At 37.0% G+C, this 17,563-nt stretch overlaps 1 protein-coding gene across 8 annotated transcripts in view; it reads right to left on the reverse strand.

Moving 5' to 3' along the window:
- Window positions 1–17,563, reverse strand: part of LOC115216530 (ATPase MORC2) — a 161,388-nt gene that overhangs the window by 32,150 nt on the left and 111,675 nt on the right. For all 8 annotated transcript variants that reach the window (XM_036502786.1, XM_036502764.1, XM_036502766.1 and 5 more), the window contains exon 28: window positions 3,976–4,130. In XM_036502786.1, the coding sequence (XP_036358679.1) occupies window positions 3,976–4,130 (155 nt within the window). The remainder of the gene's footprint in view (window positions 1–3,975; window positions 4,131–17,563) is intronic.

Here is a 17,563-nt window from a genome sequence, read left to right on the forward strand (position 1 = left end):
TCTCTAAAATTACCATTTAACAGTTACTGATTTGTTCACCCATTTTTATTGCAACAGCAGACACTCTCATAAATATACCAACTATAGACACTTTTGCAAATTATTATTGTAACTTATCCTGATTACCCAATCCACCATTGTTTATCATAATGACTACAAGCAAGTGCTGAAAAGTTCCTGACTTTGGGTAAAAGAAAATACAGGAGGATCAGCTAATTATGATTTTATTCAACATATTCCCCTCTCAAATTCACACATTGCAGCAGTCCTTTAGTTTTTCTAAACCCTGTAAAAGAACTCAGAACATTGGGTCTCCAACAAGGTCATTTGCAGTACCCTTAAAGCCAGGAACTTTTCATCACCCCCTTCCCTTGTAGATAACAACACACCATGTATTTTTTTCCTCTCCAGCAAGTTTTTTTTCCTTCTTTTCTAACTATCTTCACAAAGAATAAATTGCTCAAAATTCATGATACCCCAAACATAGACACTACCATAGGTTATCTCATTGTAGTTTCTAGTGGAGGCTATTCCAACTGTAGTCCTTACCATATAATAACCCCAACCATAGGTACTACTGTAAATTACCCCTAACTATAGTCTATACCATAACATCCTTATTCCAACTGTAGACATCTTCATAAGACACACACACTTTGGTCAATATCATAAATTGCCCAAACACAAATAGGGTACATTACACCTTAACAAGTATTTAAAAATTCACCAAATGAAATTATTTTTCTATAAGGTAGAAGAGAAATCTAATTCCTTGGACAGAATTAGACAGAAATCTTCTCTCTTTTATCAACTGCAAAATGGTTTATTTCCATTTAGTAAACTATTTGTATTAATACTTGCTGACACAGATTATCACTAGTTTCCTCTGATTCTACTGGTTCACTGTAGCAAGTATAGACAGCAGACAATGTGATCTTACACAGTATCTTTATACAATGCACATAGATTACCTCAGATATTCTATGATGTAAAGTTATCTCATATAACTGATATAGTCACAACATGAACCTAACTGGAATTCTGACAAAAGAAGACAAACACATTTAGTAAATTAGTACTGAACCCATACCAGTCACTTGACAGACATGATCAACTGACAGACTTGACTAATTGGTGTCACCATAACAATATTAAAAGAGAGAGAGAGAAAGAGAGAGATTTTAAAATACAAATTGATTAAATGTCAGAGCAATGAGAATTGGATGATGGCTCTGTTACTGACTGAATACTTGACAGGGTAAGAATAACTGAACATTAGAGCAGGTCCAGTGATTGCCAAGAAACTGTCAGCATATTTTAAAGATTTCATGAATATGGCACTGAATCAAAGGGAAATTGCTGACAAAACACCCATCTTATTCGTGTGTGTGTCACTGCTGTGATAGTTTGTTTGATATAACAGACCTGCACAACTGATTAGTTAACTTCCATTTGTTGAGTGTCCCAACAGAAATTTAGAAATAAATGACTCACTGCTGACCAATGGGACAAGTCAATATTTGACTAAGGAAATGGAGACTGATGTGAGATGAAGTGTGATATGGATGGTCATATGGATGAAAAGAAGGTTAGAAAGAATTTCCAATATTACTAAGAAATCTGCTATGAGATTTCTTGTTGATAATTTAATTTACAGAGTAGATGTTACATAAATTAAACATTTTACAGAAAAAAGTTTCTGTGCAAATATAATGAACACATTATGCAAGTCAAACAGGGGGTTTTTTTCTAATTTTTTATTTGTTCAATCATTGGACTGTGGTCATGCTGGGGCACTGCCTTGAAGGGTTTAGTTAAATCAACTCCAATACTTATTTTTTTAAGCTTGGTACTCATTCTATCAATCTCTTATGTCAAGCTGCTAAGTTATGGAGGCATAAACAAACCTACACAAGTTATCAAAAGAGGTGGTGCAGGACAAACATACACAAACACACACACACAGAGGCTTCTTTTAGTTTCTATCTACCAAATCTACTCGCAAGGTTTTGGTCTAGAACTACATAATCAAATATATCCTTCCCAATTTTTTAAGACGTAAGATGTAATTTGAGGGAGACTTGACTGCTATTTCTAGTAGGCTGTGGAACCATGTAGGAGCACCTTCACTGTTTTTAGAAATATAATGTTCTTGATGATATGGTTAACATAAGACACATAATACGCATAACACAAATTGTGTGATATTACTATGCAATGCAGCCCCCATTAGCAAAAAATCTTGCAGCACAAACTGGATAACAAGCTAAATAATTCAGATATGTAACATATATTATGCAACATAAATTGAACAATGTACAAACATAGCAACATAGACTTTCTGGGGTTTTTTAATACTGTTTTACAAACATTTGTGCATGGCAAGATGAGAAGGTTTTTGTACAAGCATACATTTTTACAGCTGGAAGCCCTTTCTAATTCTGATCACCAATCAACTGTAAAGTAGGTGTGGAACCTGTTTTTGCCAGCCAGGCTAAGTAGAGAAAAGGGAGTTATATGCCTCCATATACTGTGGTTTCAATTCCTCATCATCATCATTTTAACATCTATTTTCTATGCAAGCATGGGTTGGATGGAATTTGTGGAGGTGGATTTTCTACAGCGGGATGCCTTTCTTGTCACTAACCATATCTGTTTTAAGTAAGGTAATATTTCCCCCTTAGCCAGACATGTTTTCATGAAAAACTGCAAACAAAGGATGCCACTTGCATAATAGTGACACTCACCACTATCACACAATGTCAAAACAAAGAAACATTAACACATGCATGCACGCACACACACAAACAGGTTTCTTTCAGTCTCCATCTACCAAATCCACTCACAAGACTTCGGTCAGCCCGGGGCTATAGTAGAAGATATTTGCCCTAGGTGCCATGCAGTGGGATTGAACCCAAAACCATATAGTTGGAAAGAATACTTCTCACTACACAGCTACACACGTGCTTATACAGCCATACCTGCACCTTGAATAATCAGAGCAACTGAACTATTTTCTCATTGTTTTATGTGTTTTTCCATATTTTCATAAGTGGAGCTTTTTTACAGATGGATGTCCTTCCTACTACTAACTATCCAACTGTGAAAAACAAATGGGACCTTTTCTCCCTTTCTTTTTATTAAACAAAGCTTTATGGACATTGCCAAGTGGCTTAATTCAGAAGTTGTTAAAGGTATGTATTCAAAAAGTATGTGGTCAATAGTCCCACCTCATAGTAATTGCACCTTGTTGTTATGTGTCACAAATTATACAGCATAAAAGCTAATAGCATTAACTGGGTGAAACAAGCTGAACAACACAAAGTTTAATACAGAAAGTGAGCAACAAAACTGATGCAAAAAACACTGCACAAAACAAATCCTACATCATTATGTAAGCTACAAAATATTTACTCACAACAAAGTATGTTCAAGAAAGTGTGCACGTGCACACACGCATGTGTGTGTGTGTAAGGTAGTCAATAGAAGGACAAAGATAGGACTAAGTATCAAGGTAGTCAATAGAAGGACAAAGTATCAAGGAAGAAAAGCAAAGAATCAATAAGAAGCCCAACATTTGTGCAGCCATTCAGATTACATCTAAACTGAAAGAGAAAAATGTTACAGTAGAGTATGCTAAAATAGAATTCTGTATATCTTACTTAACATGGATATAATGTAGAAAGCCACAAAACTGTGATATTTGTCTCAAGATAGCATTTTATGATGACACAGTGCTAAAAAGCACAGAAGTGTATCAGTAGCAGAAGAAATGTATCCAGCAGCAGCAGCAGTGAAATTGTTATGTGTAGATTTCTGCATCCTTGAGCATCATCAATAGCAAGTCTCCAATAACAACCACATGCTAGACAAATTTAGCTTCTACTGATAGAATTAAAGCACATACACTTAACACAATTCCCATGCAACATAGATATTAAGGGTTAACTTCTATATTTAGCATGAGCTACTCACCTATAGCCACTTGCAATTTCATCGGTGATTTGACTGACAGGCTGTGTTGAAGAGGATGGAGTTTCTATAACTGCATCCTGTGATGATGGTAATGAGGCTGGAGAGACTGGTGAAGCTGGTGCCGTAAATACACATTCCTTTGTAGAATTTGAACGCTGTAAAAATAAGATAATTTATTACATTACACACAGAAGAAAAAGGTATACATGACGTCTTTTGAACTTTATAAACAAAAGTATGTGTAAGAGAAGTACATGAGGAATATATTTTTAGAAATCTGAACAGACGCAGGTGTGGCTGTGTGGTAAGTAGCTTGCTTACTAACCACATGGTCCCAAGTTCAGTCCCACTACATGGTACCTTGGGCTAGCGTCTTCTACTATAGCTTCAGGTTGATCAAAGCTTTGAGTGGCTTTGGTAGACAGAAACTAAAAAAAGCCCGTTGTGTATAATTAGATGTATATTGATGTAAGCATGTCTTTGTTTCTGTTTGTCATGGTGTTGGTGTGTTTACATCCTCATAACTTAGGAGTTCAGCAAAAGAGACCGACAGAATAAGTACTGGGATCGATTCGCTTGACTCAAGGTGGTGCCCCAGCATGGCCACAGTCAAATGATTGAAAGAAATAAAAGATAAAAGATTTACACACACATACAGAAACACACAAACGTCTATGCATGTGGTATAGTTTTACCTCTATTTCTCTGTATTACCAAGGATGGAATGGTTTTTGACAAATTTTAATATTTGTCAATTGTTGGAGTTTTCTAACCTTTACCTACTCAGACATGAAGAAGTGAAAAGTGACAATTCACAATGGAGCCAGTAAAGCAGAGCGAGGTACCATTCTTAGAAACAAAAATGTGTGTGTGTGTGCACGTGCATGCATAAGCATACACTACACCTATGCCAAATATTTACTGAAGCTGCACATCAAGGGTTGAAATATAGTCACCAAAAGTCTAACAAGTGAAGGAAACAATAATCATTATTGATTTGTAGGAACATGGTATTTCGTTATGCAGGTCATTAATATTTACGTACTAGCTTTCCAGGAATGTGTTTAATATGCAAAATAACGTTACACTGCTGTATTTAGTGGTCATTTAAGCATTGAGTTCATGTATGGTTAATAGGTTGGATGGGTGCTGATGAAGGAGCAAAGACTCTTGAAATATGGTATATATGCCCATCACCTACTTTCCATCTTGGATCTCATTTTTTGTTTACATAAGGTGTCTTGGATACAAAACATTGCAACAAAATCAGTGCTGCCTATAATTCCTATAGAAAATTTGTACAGATAATCTTAATAAATAGTCGTTAACTGCTATGATAGATAATCAAAAGCAAGTACCTGTGTTCATGATCTTGGAAAAACGTTTACAGTACTTGCAACAAGGTGTGTTTAAAATAAATTAGTATGTGTGTGTGTGTGTGTGTGTGCATGTACGGTCAAGCTGTCAGATTGAAAGACAAAGTATCAAAAGAGAAAGCGTCAAGAAAAGATAATCATAAAAAGACAGTACAGCAAAAGTGATGAAAGGTTAAAGAAGGTAATAAGGCAAAAAGTAGTGGAGGATGGCAAGGAGAGAGAGAGAGAGGAGAGTGTGTGTGTGTGTGTGTGTGTGTCTATATGTGTGCATACATATGCACAGAGACATGCGTATTTTGTGTAGGCATTCAACTCAATGTCTAAGAGGAGTCACAGAATAAGAAAAACAGGTTGAGTAAAGTAGTGCATACTTTTAGGAAGACAGGACTGGGTTGTTGGAAGATAAGAAAGGCAGTTGAAGAACAATAAGCTAAGTAAAAACCCCGTCTCTACTGACATTGAGTTAAACATCTATGAAACATGAACTAACATCACAGCAAAGGATAAAAGAAATTTTACAGGGATAATAAACAATACAGAAATCTTGTTATTCAGGCTATTATTATTTTTGCTATTTTTTATATTGTTTTATTAACATTGTTATTTTTTTTTTTTCCCTATTTCTTTTATATACATTGCATTTTTGTACACAGATGCTTTTCAGTGCACCCAAACCACTTCTAGGCCAACAGTCTTATTAGATTGTGAGGTGCACAACCAAACATGGATAACTGTGCAGGAACAACGGTGGGGTGGACAGGAGAGTTGGTTGTGGAGAAGCTTCAACAGTAGTAAAGAATGGCTGAAAGAGGCAGGTGAAATCTAATCTCCCTGCCCCAAGAGACTGATGCTGTCCTTTTCTAAAAGAGTCACAAAACAATGTCATCAACAGTGGTGATGCTGGTTGTTGATTTTATTTACCTATTTTTCATACTTTTGTCATTGTTGTCGATTACCTTTTGTCTCCTACTTCTTCTTCCAACATCCCCATTCGATTATCATTACCACCACTCACCCCACCTCACTCAAAATGCATTTGTTCCACAGCAACCCACCTCTTTGTCATGTATTAGAATATTGTGTATTTCTGGATGAACAGGTGCTGCATCTTCAGTTAGGTGCTGTTAGGTTCCATATTCCATGGAAACATTTCAAATGTGCATGCACACACACGTGTGCACGCACGCGCACACATGCATGCCTGTGTATCTATATGTAGTTACACATGCCAGCTATGGATAGATATATACACATACATACATTCCATAAAAATGATACATTCATACATTTTTCTTTTTCCCATACACACACACAAAAGTGTTGATGGATGGATGGATATATATATATATATATATATATATGAAACTCACTTTCTTACAAATACATACACACACAGAATGTAACTTTATGACAAAGATGCATCAACACACATGCACATACAAAGGTAGTAGTGGGTAATAAGATAGACTGTGTATACAATTGTGGAATGAGCACGGAGAAGAGAGCTGAATGACAGAAAGAAAGGCCACAGCTGGTGACACAGCAACTACTGAAGGGCTGATTGGTTCATAGGTAGACATGAAAGGATCAGCTGGAAGCAGAGATAACTTTGGTTCCTATGCAGAAGAATGAGATTCACTAGACCTCAATATGTAATGACAGGTTCTATAATGGCGGGCAAGATAGGTTTAGTAAGAGGGTTTAGTGGGCTGAAGAAAAATACATTTACTAAAGTAATATGTGTGATATGACTGGATATCGTACAGTTGCAGTCAATGGCTTTATACACACAAAGACAATGCAGTTAACAACTAGACATCCTCACATCCTCTCTCTCTCTCTCTCACACACACACACACACACACAGTATAAAGAGTCAAGCAGTACATAACCTTGTAGAAAAACACATTCATGTAGACAATTAGGTAATAGAGTATTAACTGATACATACAAGCATATACAGATAGATACACACACATTGTAGGTTCTCTGCACACTTGTGCAATCTGACATTAAATGATATTTTGTTTTTTTACATTAATATACCTGGCAACTTCTATGAAATGGTATGTTATGTAAGTTTACTAGTACAATCACTCGACAACAGAACAATCAGATGATTGAGGTGTGGGGAGTAGGGACTTCTATGCATTCAATCAAACTGCTAGAAATAGCAAACAAATATTTCTCAAATCACATTCCACTATCCTAAAACAGAAGGATAGATTGGAAATATAGTCCAAGATGTCCAGAACGATTTTGAACATAGGGAAACTCAATCAAAGTCTAATCTTTGCTATTATGTGGAAACTTGTGTTCTTCAATGACCCTGAGAGCTATGCCAGCAGAGTGCAAGCTACTTGTAGGGCCATATTTTACATGACCATTGGTGTAGCACTGGTCAAGTTATGCAAGTGGGTAATGGTGTCTTCATGTTTTATTGCTTTTATTTTTTCTATTACCATCAACAACAAACAACTACATGGTGCATACCATGTGCATGCTGTTGAAATGGTTATCAAGAATAGTGAATCAGGGAGGGATTGTTTTGTTTTTTGCTGCTCCTTTGTACCTCTAAAACAACCTTAATTTGAAAATAAACTGCACAGAAACCATTGTCATCAAAGAAAAAACAAAAAAGAAAAGCAAAATCAGTAAAATAGTTTCTCTTATAGAGCATACATGCTGTCTAAATGACTGAGGTGCTAGACTACTAACAAATAGGACTATCATTTCAAACCCCTAAAGTCAATGATCACTAAAAATCACATTTCTGATTACTTGTCTATTCCATACCAAAATAACCACTCTTGGAATAGTATTCAATTTCTCATTTCCATACCTCCGTTAATATATTTATGGATTGGACTTATTGAGTATCTATACAATATTGTTTCAAATAACTTAAATATTTTTCCTATTTGCTAACTGTCATCAGTTAATAGAACAGAGATTTTAGGCCAAAAATACACACTACAGTGAAACAATATTAAGTAGTACTCACTCATAATTTCATTTTAAAATTCCTTAGAAATACACCTAAATCAATATTTTTGATTACCAGGATGTAGTGTTAACATTTTTAGCTTCATATGCAACAATTTGAAGAAGAAAAATGTGCCTCTGAAAACATGCAGTCTGTTGTATTTTGAATAACTATACTTTGATTCAAATGCATTGATAATATTTTAAGGAAATCTTCAGTGAATAATGCTTACAACTATTTTCAAACTATGGACGCAAGAGACAGCGATGAAGTATCGGAGGACAATCTCAAAACACTGAACCTTATGAAGGAGATGACAGAGGACCGAAAATATAGTGCATTGATGTACTCAAGAAGACCCGCACCCCCACCAGATCCTAAACCCAAAGTGACACATAAAAGGCTTTGGTGTGGATGCTGGTGCCATGTAAAAAATACTGGTGCTGGTGCCATATAAAAAACACTGGAGATGGTGCCACATAAAAAGCACCCAGTACATTCAGTAAAGTGATTGGTATTGGGAAGGGGATCCAGCCATAGAAACCAAGCCAAAGCAGACTATGGAAGCTGGTATGGACCCTGGCCTTGCCAGTTCCTGTCAAGCTATCCAACCCATGCTAGTATGGAAAATGGACATTACATGTTGATGATGAAGCTGATAATTATGTATTTTTCAGTCTTACATATATTTTATTGGCCTTATTACCCAGTCTTTTGGCCTGGTAGTTTCCTGTCAGATTGCACCATTATAATGTATACTAGTGGAACTCCCATATGCCCCAGGATTCAGTTTCATCCACCACATTCATCTTCTATATATTTCAACAACATATTTTCTTTCATCTCTTATAATGCCAATTCCAATACAGGTGCTACCACCCTTCATTCTTCACTAACCTTCTGCACCCAAGCATAACCTAGACCAGTACTCCACAACCTTTTTTCACTTGCGGTACATTTAGATTCTTTTCAAAATTTGGTGGCACACCTGAACTAAAAATATAACTAAAAGTATAGGGAAAAAAATTATATTCAGATAACACTGCAGCACACCTAGCATTGTCTCATGTCACATCAGTGTTCCATGGTATACCGGTTAAGGAGTACTGACCTAGATACTACACTAACTCTAAAACATCCTCTGATTGTGTCATACAAATTTTGTCTTGCGTAACAGCAGAAAAATACAATCATTGAGCATATCAAGAAAACATTTATACATAGCACTCTCCTTAACCCTTCAGCATTCATTTATTCTGTCAAAAGTAATGCTTATTTCTTCACATTGTTTTGATTTAATTATGCATTATCTCATAGCTTTGAGATTACAATGGTGTGGTTATTTATTTTTAGAATGACCTTGTAGGATAGGTGTGAAAGGCTGGATATAGCCAGTTTGAACCTGGCTATAGCCTGAGGCCATAGCAGAAGACACTTGCCCAAGATACTATGGCAGTGTAACTGAACCCAGAGCCATGTGGTTGAGAGGCAAGCTTCTTACCACACAGCCACACCTGCACCTATATATTGACTCCTCTCTCCTTTTTCCATCACTACTACTGCGGCCTCTGCTCCTCAGAGCTAGCTGGTATCTTGCTGTTTCCACTCAACCACTTTCAACTCACTTTCCTGTCCTCTTTTCATCAACAGTATTGTATCCACCTTCCCACATCCCAGGATGTACTAACCACTAAGCAAAGAACTCCCCCCACCCAACATGTTTTCCCCTTCTCTCTCTCTCTCTCTCTATATATATATATATGTGTGGTGTGTGTATGTATGTGCATATATATATATATATATATATATATATATATACATACATACATACACACACACTATCCATTGATTACCATCTGTTCGAGAGGAAGCATTAATTAACTGAATCCATCTTCACAGTCTCAGAGGGCTTGTGAAAGCCTTCAGTACTGCCTCTTCCTTCAGACAAAAACCAGTTAAAAATATATATATATAACTACTATGTACATAATATAGTTGTTTGTGGAGTATAGATAATGTGTAAGCATGATGCATTATCACATTTTGCGTACCTACAAATATCATACACACTACTATAACCAGCAATCTGAACCAGTATATATATAACCAACACACAATATAGCAACCATTTAACTATTACTCTCTACAACTGCCTAACCAGCACAGTATATAATTTGCTAACAAACCATATCCTCCAAAGTTCAACCCAATAAGTATTTAATTTGACAACAAGCTAACCAATACACATTACTGAAACTTAACCTACACTAAAATATATATATTAGCAACAGAAGCAGTATTATTACTGAGAGGTAATATTTATCTCCACTTAAACATGGATCTGCATTAAGGAGGATGTTCAGTATTCGATACTGCTTCTGTTACTAATATATATTTTTTAACAAACTCACTGGCTAATCATGACACTAGTGCCTGTTCTGGCACTGCTATTATATATATATTGCTGGCAGGAAGATGAATCGCTGCTACCTCTAGCGGTCAAGCGTTCATCCTTGACAAGACCAAAGAAGGTTGAATCATGCGATCTAGTGGTTTCAGCACTGGAGATAGCAGGGATTTATCACCCCACTAGTAATATATACAGGAGTGCATTTTGCACCAAAAGCCAATGTGAGAGGTTTCTCTCAAGGTAACAACTGCAGTATAGTTTGTTCTAACAGAACATCCATGTTTCAGTGGGGACAAATTTTAACCTACACTGTCTACCAGAATTAAACCCAACATTCTCTGCTAAGCAGTAAACCAAGTGTCAACTCCCCTATCCTAATCTTCTAAATTAGCTAACAATGACTGAGATCTTAACTTGAATTCCAGAATGTTCCATTTCCAAATTTGCCAGTTGGGCTCCAATGAACTTTTACCCAGAAGCCATACTCCACTGAGATAGATAAGTTATTATATACAATCAGTTATTTTTCTGTTCTGTTTTCAAACACACAGCTGTGTGTGTGTGTATATATATATATATATATATATATATATATTATATATATATATATATATATATATACATACACATATACACACACATATATACACACACATACATACACACACACACACATATTTACACACATACATACACACACACACACACATATTTACACACATACATAGATATATATATATATATATATACATATGCGCACACACACGCACATACATACATACATACATACATACACCCACACACAAACCCAGGCCTATTGTTATACACCCCACTGATATTTACTGATCAACCAACCTATCAACCAAACCAGATTCCACTAACTCCTAAACCTCTGCTATACCACCATCACTATCACATCTATCTTTCCCTCTCCCTCTCTTCCAGACCCCTACCCAAGCAACCACCACACTATCTCCAATGTATATCACCCACCACCCTCACCACAAATTCTACCACAAATCCCACCACCCACTGCTACCAACTACCATCACCCCACCACCACCAACTACTACCACCACCACTCCACCACAACCAAGCCCCTACAACTACCTCTACTGTTACTACGACCACCACTCTCTGAACCTCATGTACAGATGTTTCCATACCAAAAGAATCACCGATCAACATTAACATGGTCTCCAGAGAATTTTAAAAGGAAACAATTTCCCTGAATAATTTTTTTGTGTAATTTTTCTTGTATATTTTTGAATTGCCTCCCTTTTGTCACACAAATTGTTTTTTTTTCCTAAATGTTTCCTTTTTGTTTTCATATATTTTTGCTTCTTTATTTCATTTTATTATTATACTTTTTGTTTTAGCTGCCAAGTGTCAGTGTTTTGAGATTTAGCTTAGCACAGCAATCAGCTAAGCAGCATGCAGCTGTACTCCATCCATACTACAAGAAGTACTTGTGGCAGAACAGAGGCAGAGACAGACAGACAGACAGTGTGTGTGTGCATACATGCACATGTGTGTTTACCTGTCCAGTAAGGGAAGAACTATATAGAAGATTCCCAATCCACAATGCCCACCCACGATGAACAGAGTGATGCAAATAACAATGCAATTGCATGGCGCAATAAGTGATGCCAACCACACAACACCAAATACCTTCAGCAATAACAACAACCATAAGAACAATAACAGTACCACCATCAATTCCACCAACAACAACACCAAGAACACCACCACCACCACTACTGTAATCATTGGTTACAATGATAAGTGATGCCACACGACAACATCTCAACAACAAATCTTTCACACAGACAAAATGTGTGTATGTGTGTGTGTGTAAACAGAACAAAAATATTTAGTGATAGAAAACTAATTAGCACTAAAGAGAGGGTAATGAATGCAGGAGAAGGAAGTGTAGGGGATAACAGAGACTGTAAATTGAATTGAGGGGAAATGATAACAACAAAGTATCGTTTAACTGTATTTGAAAAACAAATAAAAAAACCTCCAATACAACAACAAGCACAATTTGCCCAGCTCCCACTACCACCACAAGTCCCTTGAATCTAGTAGGGGTTTGAAGCAAAAATAACAAGGAAATTCTTTCTCCACCCGCTCCTACCACCTTCAACCTACCCATACTGCTATGCCTCCACTAAATCCAACTATAATCATCATTATTTTAATGTACACTTTTCCATGTTTGCATGGGTTGGACAGTTTATTTGAGGTACATTTTTCTATGGACAGATGCCCTTCCTGTCACCAATCCTTGCCTGTTTCCAAGCAAGATTACATTTCCCCAGGCATGTTCTCGCAGGATATTGGAAATGAATGACTCTGCTTGTACAACAGTGACAATCACTTTCAACTATCATGTGATGTCAAGACAAGGAGATACAGACATGTATATATATATGTCGTCAAGATCAACCTTCGCATATTCGCCGTGTCAGGCCGAAAACGAAATGTTCCCAAGATAAGGAAATCTTTCTAATCTAATTCATCCGTAATCTGTACCAGTAATATTCTCATGCAAATTTGTCTGATCTCTAGTGGTTAAGCTGTTTATTATTATTATTATTAGTATTATCCCTTTAATCCCCAGTCGACAATTTGTTTATTATTATTATTATTATTTTCAGCTTCGCCTCGTATTGCATATTATGTATAATTTATTAGTTATTGTTGACCATCGGTTTCCGGCCTCGTGTCTCGCTAAATACAGAATAGATATTTAAGTTTCTCCATACAGGGGTTTTTTCAATGGCAGCCGATTTTCGCGGGGTTCCACTATTCCCTTCTCTCTCTCCCTCCTTTACATTGTCTGCCCTCCCCCCTCTTCCTTTCCCCCTTCCATTGCTAAGAGCATTTTTAAGCCAGCCCGTCAAGTTCAACCTTCGCGTATTTGCGCCCCGCATTTTTAAGCCAGCCCGTCAAGTTCAACCTTCGCGTATTCGCGCCCCGCATTTTTAAGCCAGCCTGTCAAGTTCAACCTTCACTGAGCTTAGTACACTGGAAGGCTGCACCAGACTCCAGTCTGATTTGGCATGGTTTTCTACAGCTGGATGCCCTTCCTAACACCATCTCGAGAGTGTAATGGGTGCTTTTAGGTGCCACCAGCATGGGTGCCATTTGCATGACACTGGAGTGCATTTATGTGCCACTGGTATCTGCCACTAATGCGATTTTGCTCAGCTTGATGGGTCTTCTTCTCAAGCACAACATAATGCCAAAGGTCTCAGTCATTGCCTTCGTGAGGCCCAACACTTGAAAGGAACTCAGCCACTTTGCCTCCATGAAGCCCAATGTTCAATGATGTTATGTGCCACTAGCACAGATGCACTTGGCTTGACAGGTCCTCTAAGCACAGCACATTGCCTAAGGTCTCAGTCAAAGATCGAAGATCATGCTTCACCACCTCGTCCTATGTCTTCCTGGGTCTACCTCTACCACAGGTTCCCTCCACAGTCAGATCAGCACTTCGACCATACCAATGCAGTCATCTCTCTTGCACACATCTGATTCCTCTTATGCCTAACTTTTCTCTCAAGATGCTTACACTCTGTCAAACATGCACACTGACATTGCACATCCAGCAAAGCATACTGGCTTCTTCATTTCTTTATGAATATATATCATCATCATCATGATCATCATCGTTTAACGTCCGTTCTCCATGCTAGCATGGGTTGGACGGTTCGACCGGGGATCTGGGAAGCCAGAAGGCTGCACCAGGCTCCGGTCTTATCTGGCAAAGTTTCTACAGCTGGATGCCCTTCGGGTGCTTTTTACGTGCCACCTGCACTGGTGCCAGGCGAGGCTGGCATCGGCCACGGTCGGATTGGTGCATTTTATGGAAGCCAGTCAAGGCGGCACTGGCTTCGGCTACGATTCGGATGGTGCTTTTTACGTGCCACCGACATGGAAGCCAGTCGAGGCGGCGCTGGCATCGGCCACAATTCGGATGGTCCATTTTATGGAAGCCAGTCGAGGCGGCACTGGCTTCGGCTACGATTCGGATGGTGCTTTTTACGTGCCACCGACACGGAAGCCAGTCGAGGCGGCGCTGGCATCGGCCACAATTCGGATAGTACTTTTTACGTACCTCCAGTCCTAGGGCCCTGGCATCTGCCAGGTGCTAGTCATAGGATTGGTTCAATTTCGATTTCACTTGGCGGATGAGGTTCGAGATATATATATATATATATATATATATATATATATATATATATATAAATATGCATACATACATGACTTATATATATATGTATATATATATATATATATAATATATATATATATATATATATAAATATGCATACATACATGACTTATATATATATGTATTATATATATATATATATATATATATATATATATATATATATATATGCATACATACATGACTTTATATAATATATATATATATATATATACACATATACATACATGACTTTTTATATATATATATAATATATATATATATATATATATAATATGCATACATACATGACATATATATATATATATGTGTGTATATATAATATATATATATATATATATATATACATACATAAATGAGGGTAAAATTTGTACTGTCTCCCTGGTTTCTATGTGCTAGGCCACTTGGTGTTAAACTGACGGTATTATTAAATTAATATCTAATTTTTCACCCTCATTTATGAATATATAAAATAAGTATACTGCAGCAAATATTGTATGCGGTATTGTTTTCCACGGAGTCTTAGCATGCTTTCGGCGGGAAGCTAAACCACAACTATGTATGCAATAGATCAGACCGCATGTGTATTTCATCGCCCGTGTGGGTCTGATAAATTGTATCGAGGACAAATACTGCTGATGAATTATAGACAAATATGTGAGTATAATTACATACTATGTTGATAAGGAAACAATTGTTCAGTATTAATCTATCTTTTGTTGTATTTCGCTTCCCTTACGTTGAGGGTAATGCTGTTTCTGCTGTGGAAAAAATCTTCGTTGGCTATACCAGAATAAGGAGCTATTTCTAGCACTAGAGTTAGCCACTTATCGTTAACTCTCTTATATATATATATATATATATATATATATATATATGTATGTACATACATGACTATATATATATATATATATATATATATGTACATACATGACTATATATATATATATATATATATATGTATGTACATACATGACTTATATATATATATATATATATATATATATAATATATATATATGTACATACATGACTATATATATATATGTATATAAATGACTTTATAAATATATAAATGACTAAATTGCCTATTTAAATGAAATGTATTAAATAATTGCCATGACTGTATTGATAAATAAAATAACACATACAACTCATTTATTAATTGTCATATAATAAACAGACAGAAGTTCGTATGAAATCCATCTTTTTTCTACTTCAATTATTACAGGTTTTTCTCTTATAAAATTACACACATTCAGAAGGAGTAAATCTGATTTGTAGTGGTAGTCTTACCCTGGTTCAGATTCAAAAAATATTTTGTAGGAGCATCACATGTGGGAGCAAAAGCAAATCGTTGTTTATAAAGAAATATTCACTCTTAATACATGACTACTTCAATAATTTAATTTGCCATTACTACCATTACATTCATGAATGAAATTGATCTTTTTTCTTCTTCAATTATTACATATTCCTCTCTTGTAAAAATACACACACACAGGAGGAGTAAATTATATATAATAACACTTTGAATGTGGCTCCAAACAAACAGTAAAAGTAATTACCCAATCAACGACAGGTATAACTCGCTGTGTGTGTCAAAAGGAAAAGTACGGTTATCATCATCATCATCATCATCATTTAGCGTCCGTTTTCCATGCTAGCATGGGTTGGACGGTTCAACTGGGGTCTGGGGAGCCCGAAGGCTGCACCAGGCCAGTCAGATCTGGCAGTGTTTCTACAGCTGGATGCCCTTCCTAACGCCAACCACTCCGAGAGTGTAGTGGGTGATTTTATGTGCCACCGACACAGGTGCCAGACGAGGCTGGCGAACGGCCACGCTCGGATGGTGTTTTTATGTACCACCGACACAGGTGCCAGACGAGGCTGGCAGACGGCCACGCTCGGATGGTGTTTTTATGTGCCACCGACACAGGTGCCAGATGAGGCTGGCGGACGGCCACGATCGGATGGTGTTTGTTACGTCCCCAAAGCACGGAGGCCAGTCTATGCGGTACTGGCTACGGCCACGTTCGGATGATTTTCTTGTGTGCCACCGGCACTGGTACCACAAAGATACAAATTCCATTGATGTTCATCTATTTTGATTTGTTTTGATTTGATTTGATTTTCACTTGCCTCAACAGGTTTTCACAAGTGTCACAAGAAGGAAGGTATGCACAGGTGGACTGACTACGTCCCAGGTAGGGGCCACGGGTTATGGCCTGACTAGTCTTGCCGGGTCTTCGGATGGTGTTTTTATATATATATATATGAATTATAACACATAACTAGCTCATAGCTCATTCAGTAAAGCATGAGACCTATCTTAGGGTTATTGGTTCAAACCCCATGTTGGGCGCATGCTTTTTATTTAAGGCAGTACTCCAGCATGGCTGCAATCAAACAACTGAAAAGAGTAAAAGAATCTATGTATGTGTGTGTGTGTGTGTATATATATATATATATATATATATATATATATATATATACACACACATTATATGTATGTGCGCGTGTGTATGCATACACAGACACATGAAGGCGCATGGCTTAGTGGTTAGGGCATTT

This window comes from Octopus sinensis, linkage group LG1 (genome assembly GCF_006345805.1).
Source record: "Octopus sinensis linkage group LG1, ASM634580v1, whole genome shotgun sequence".
Lineage (NCBI taxonomy): Eukaryota > Metazoa > Mollusca > Cephalopoda > Octopoda > Octopodidae > Octopus > Octopus sinensis.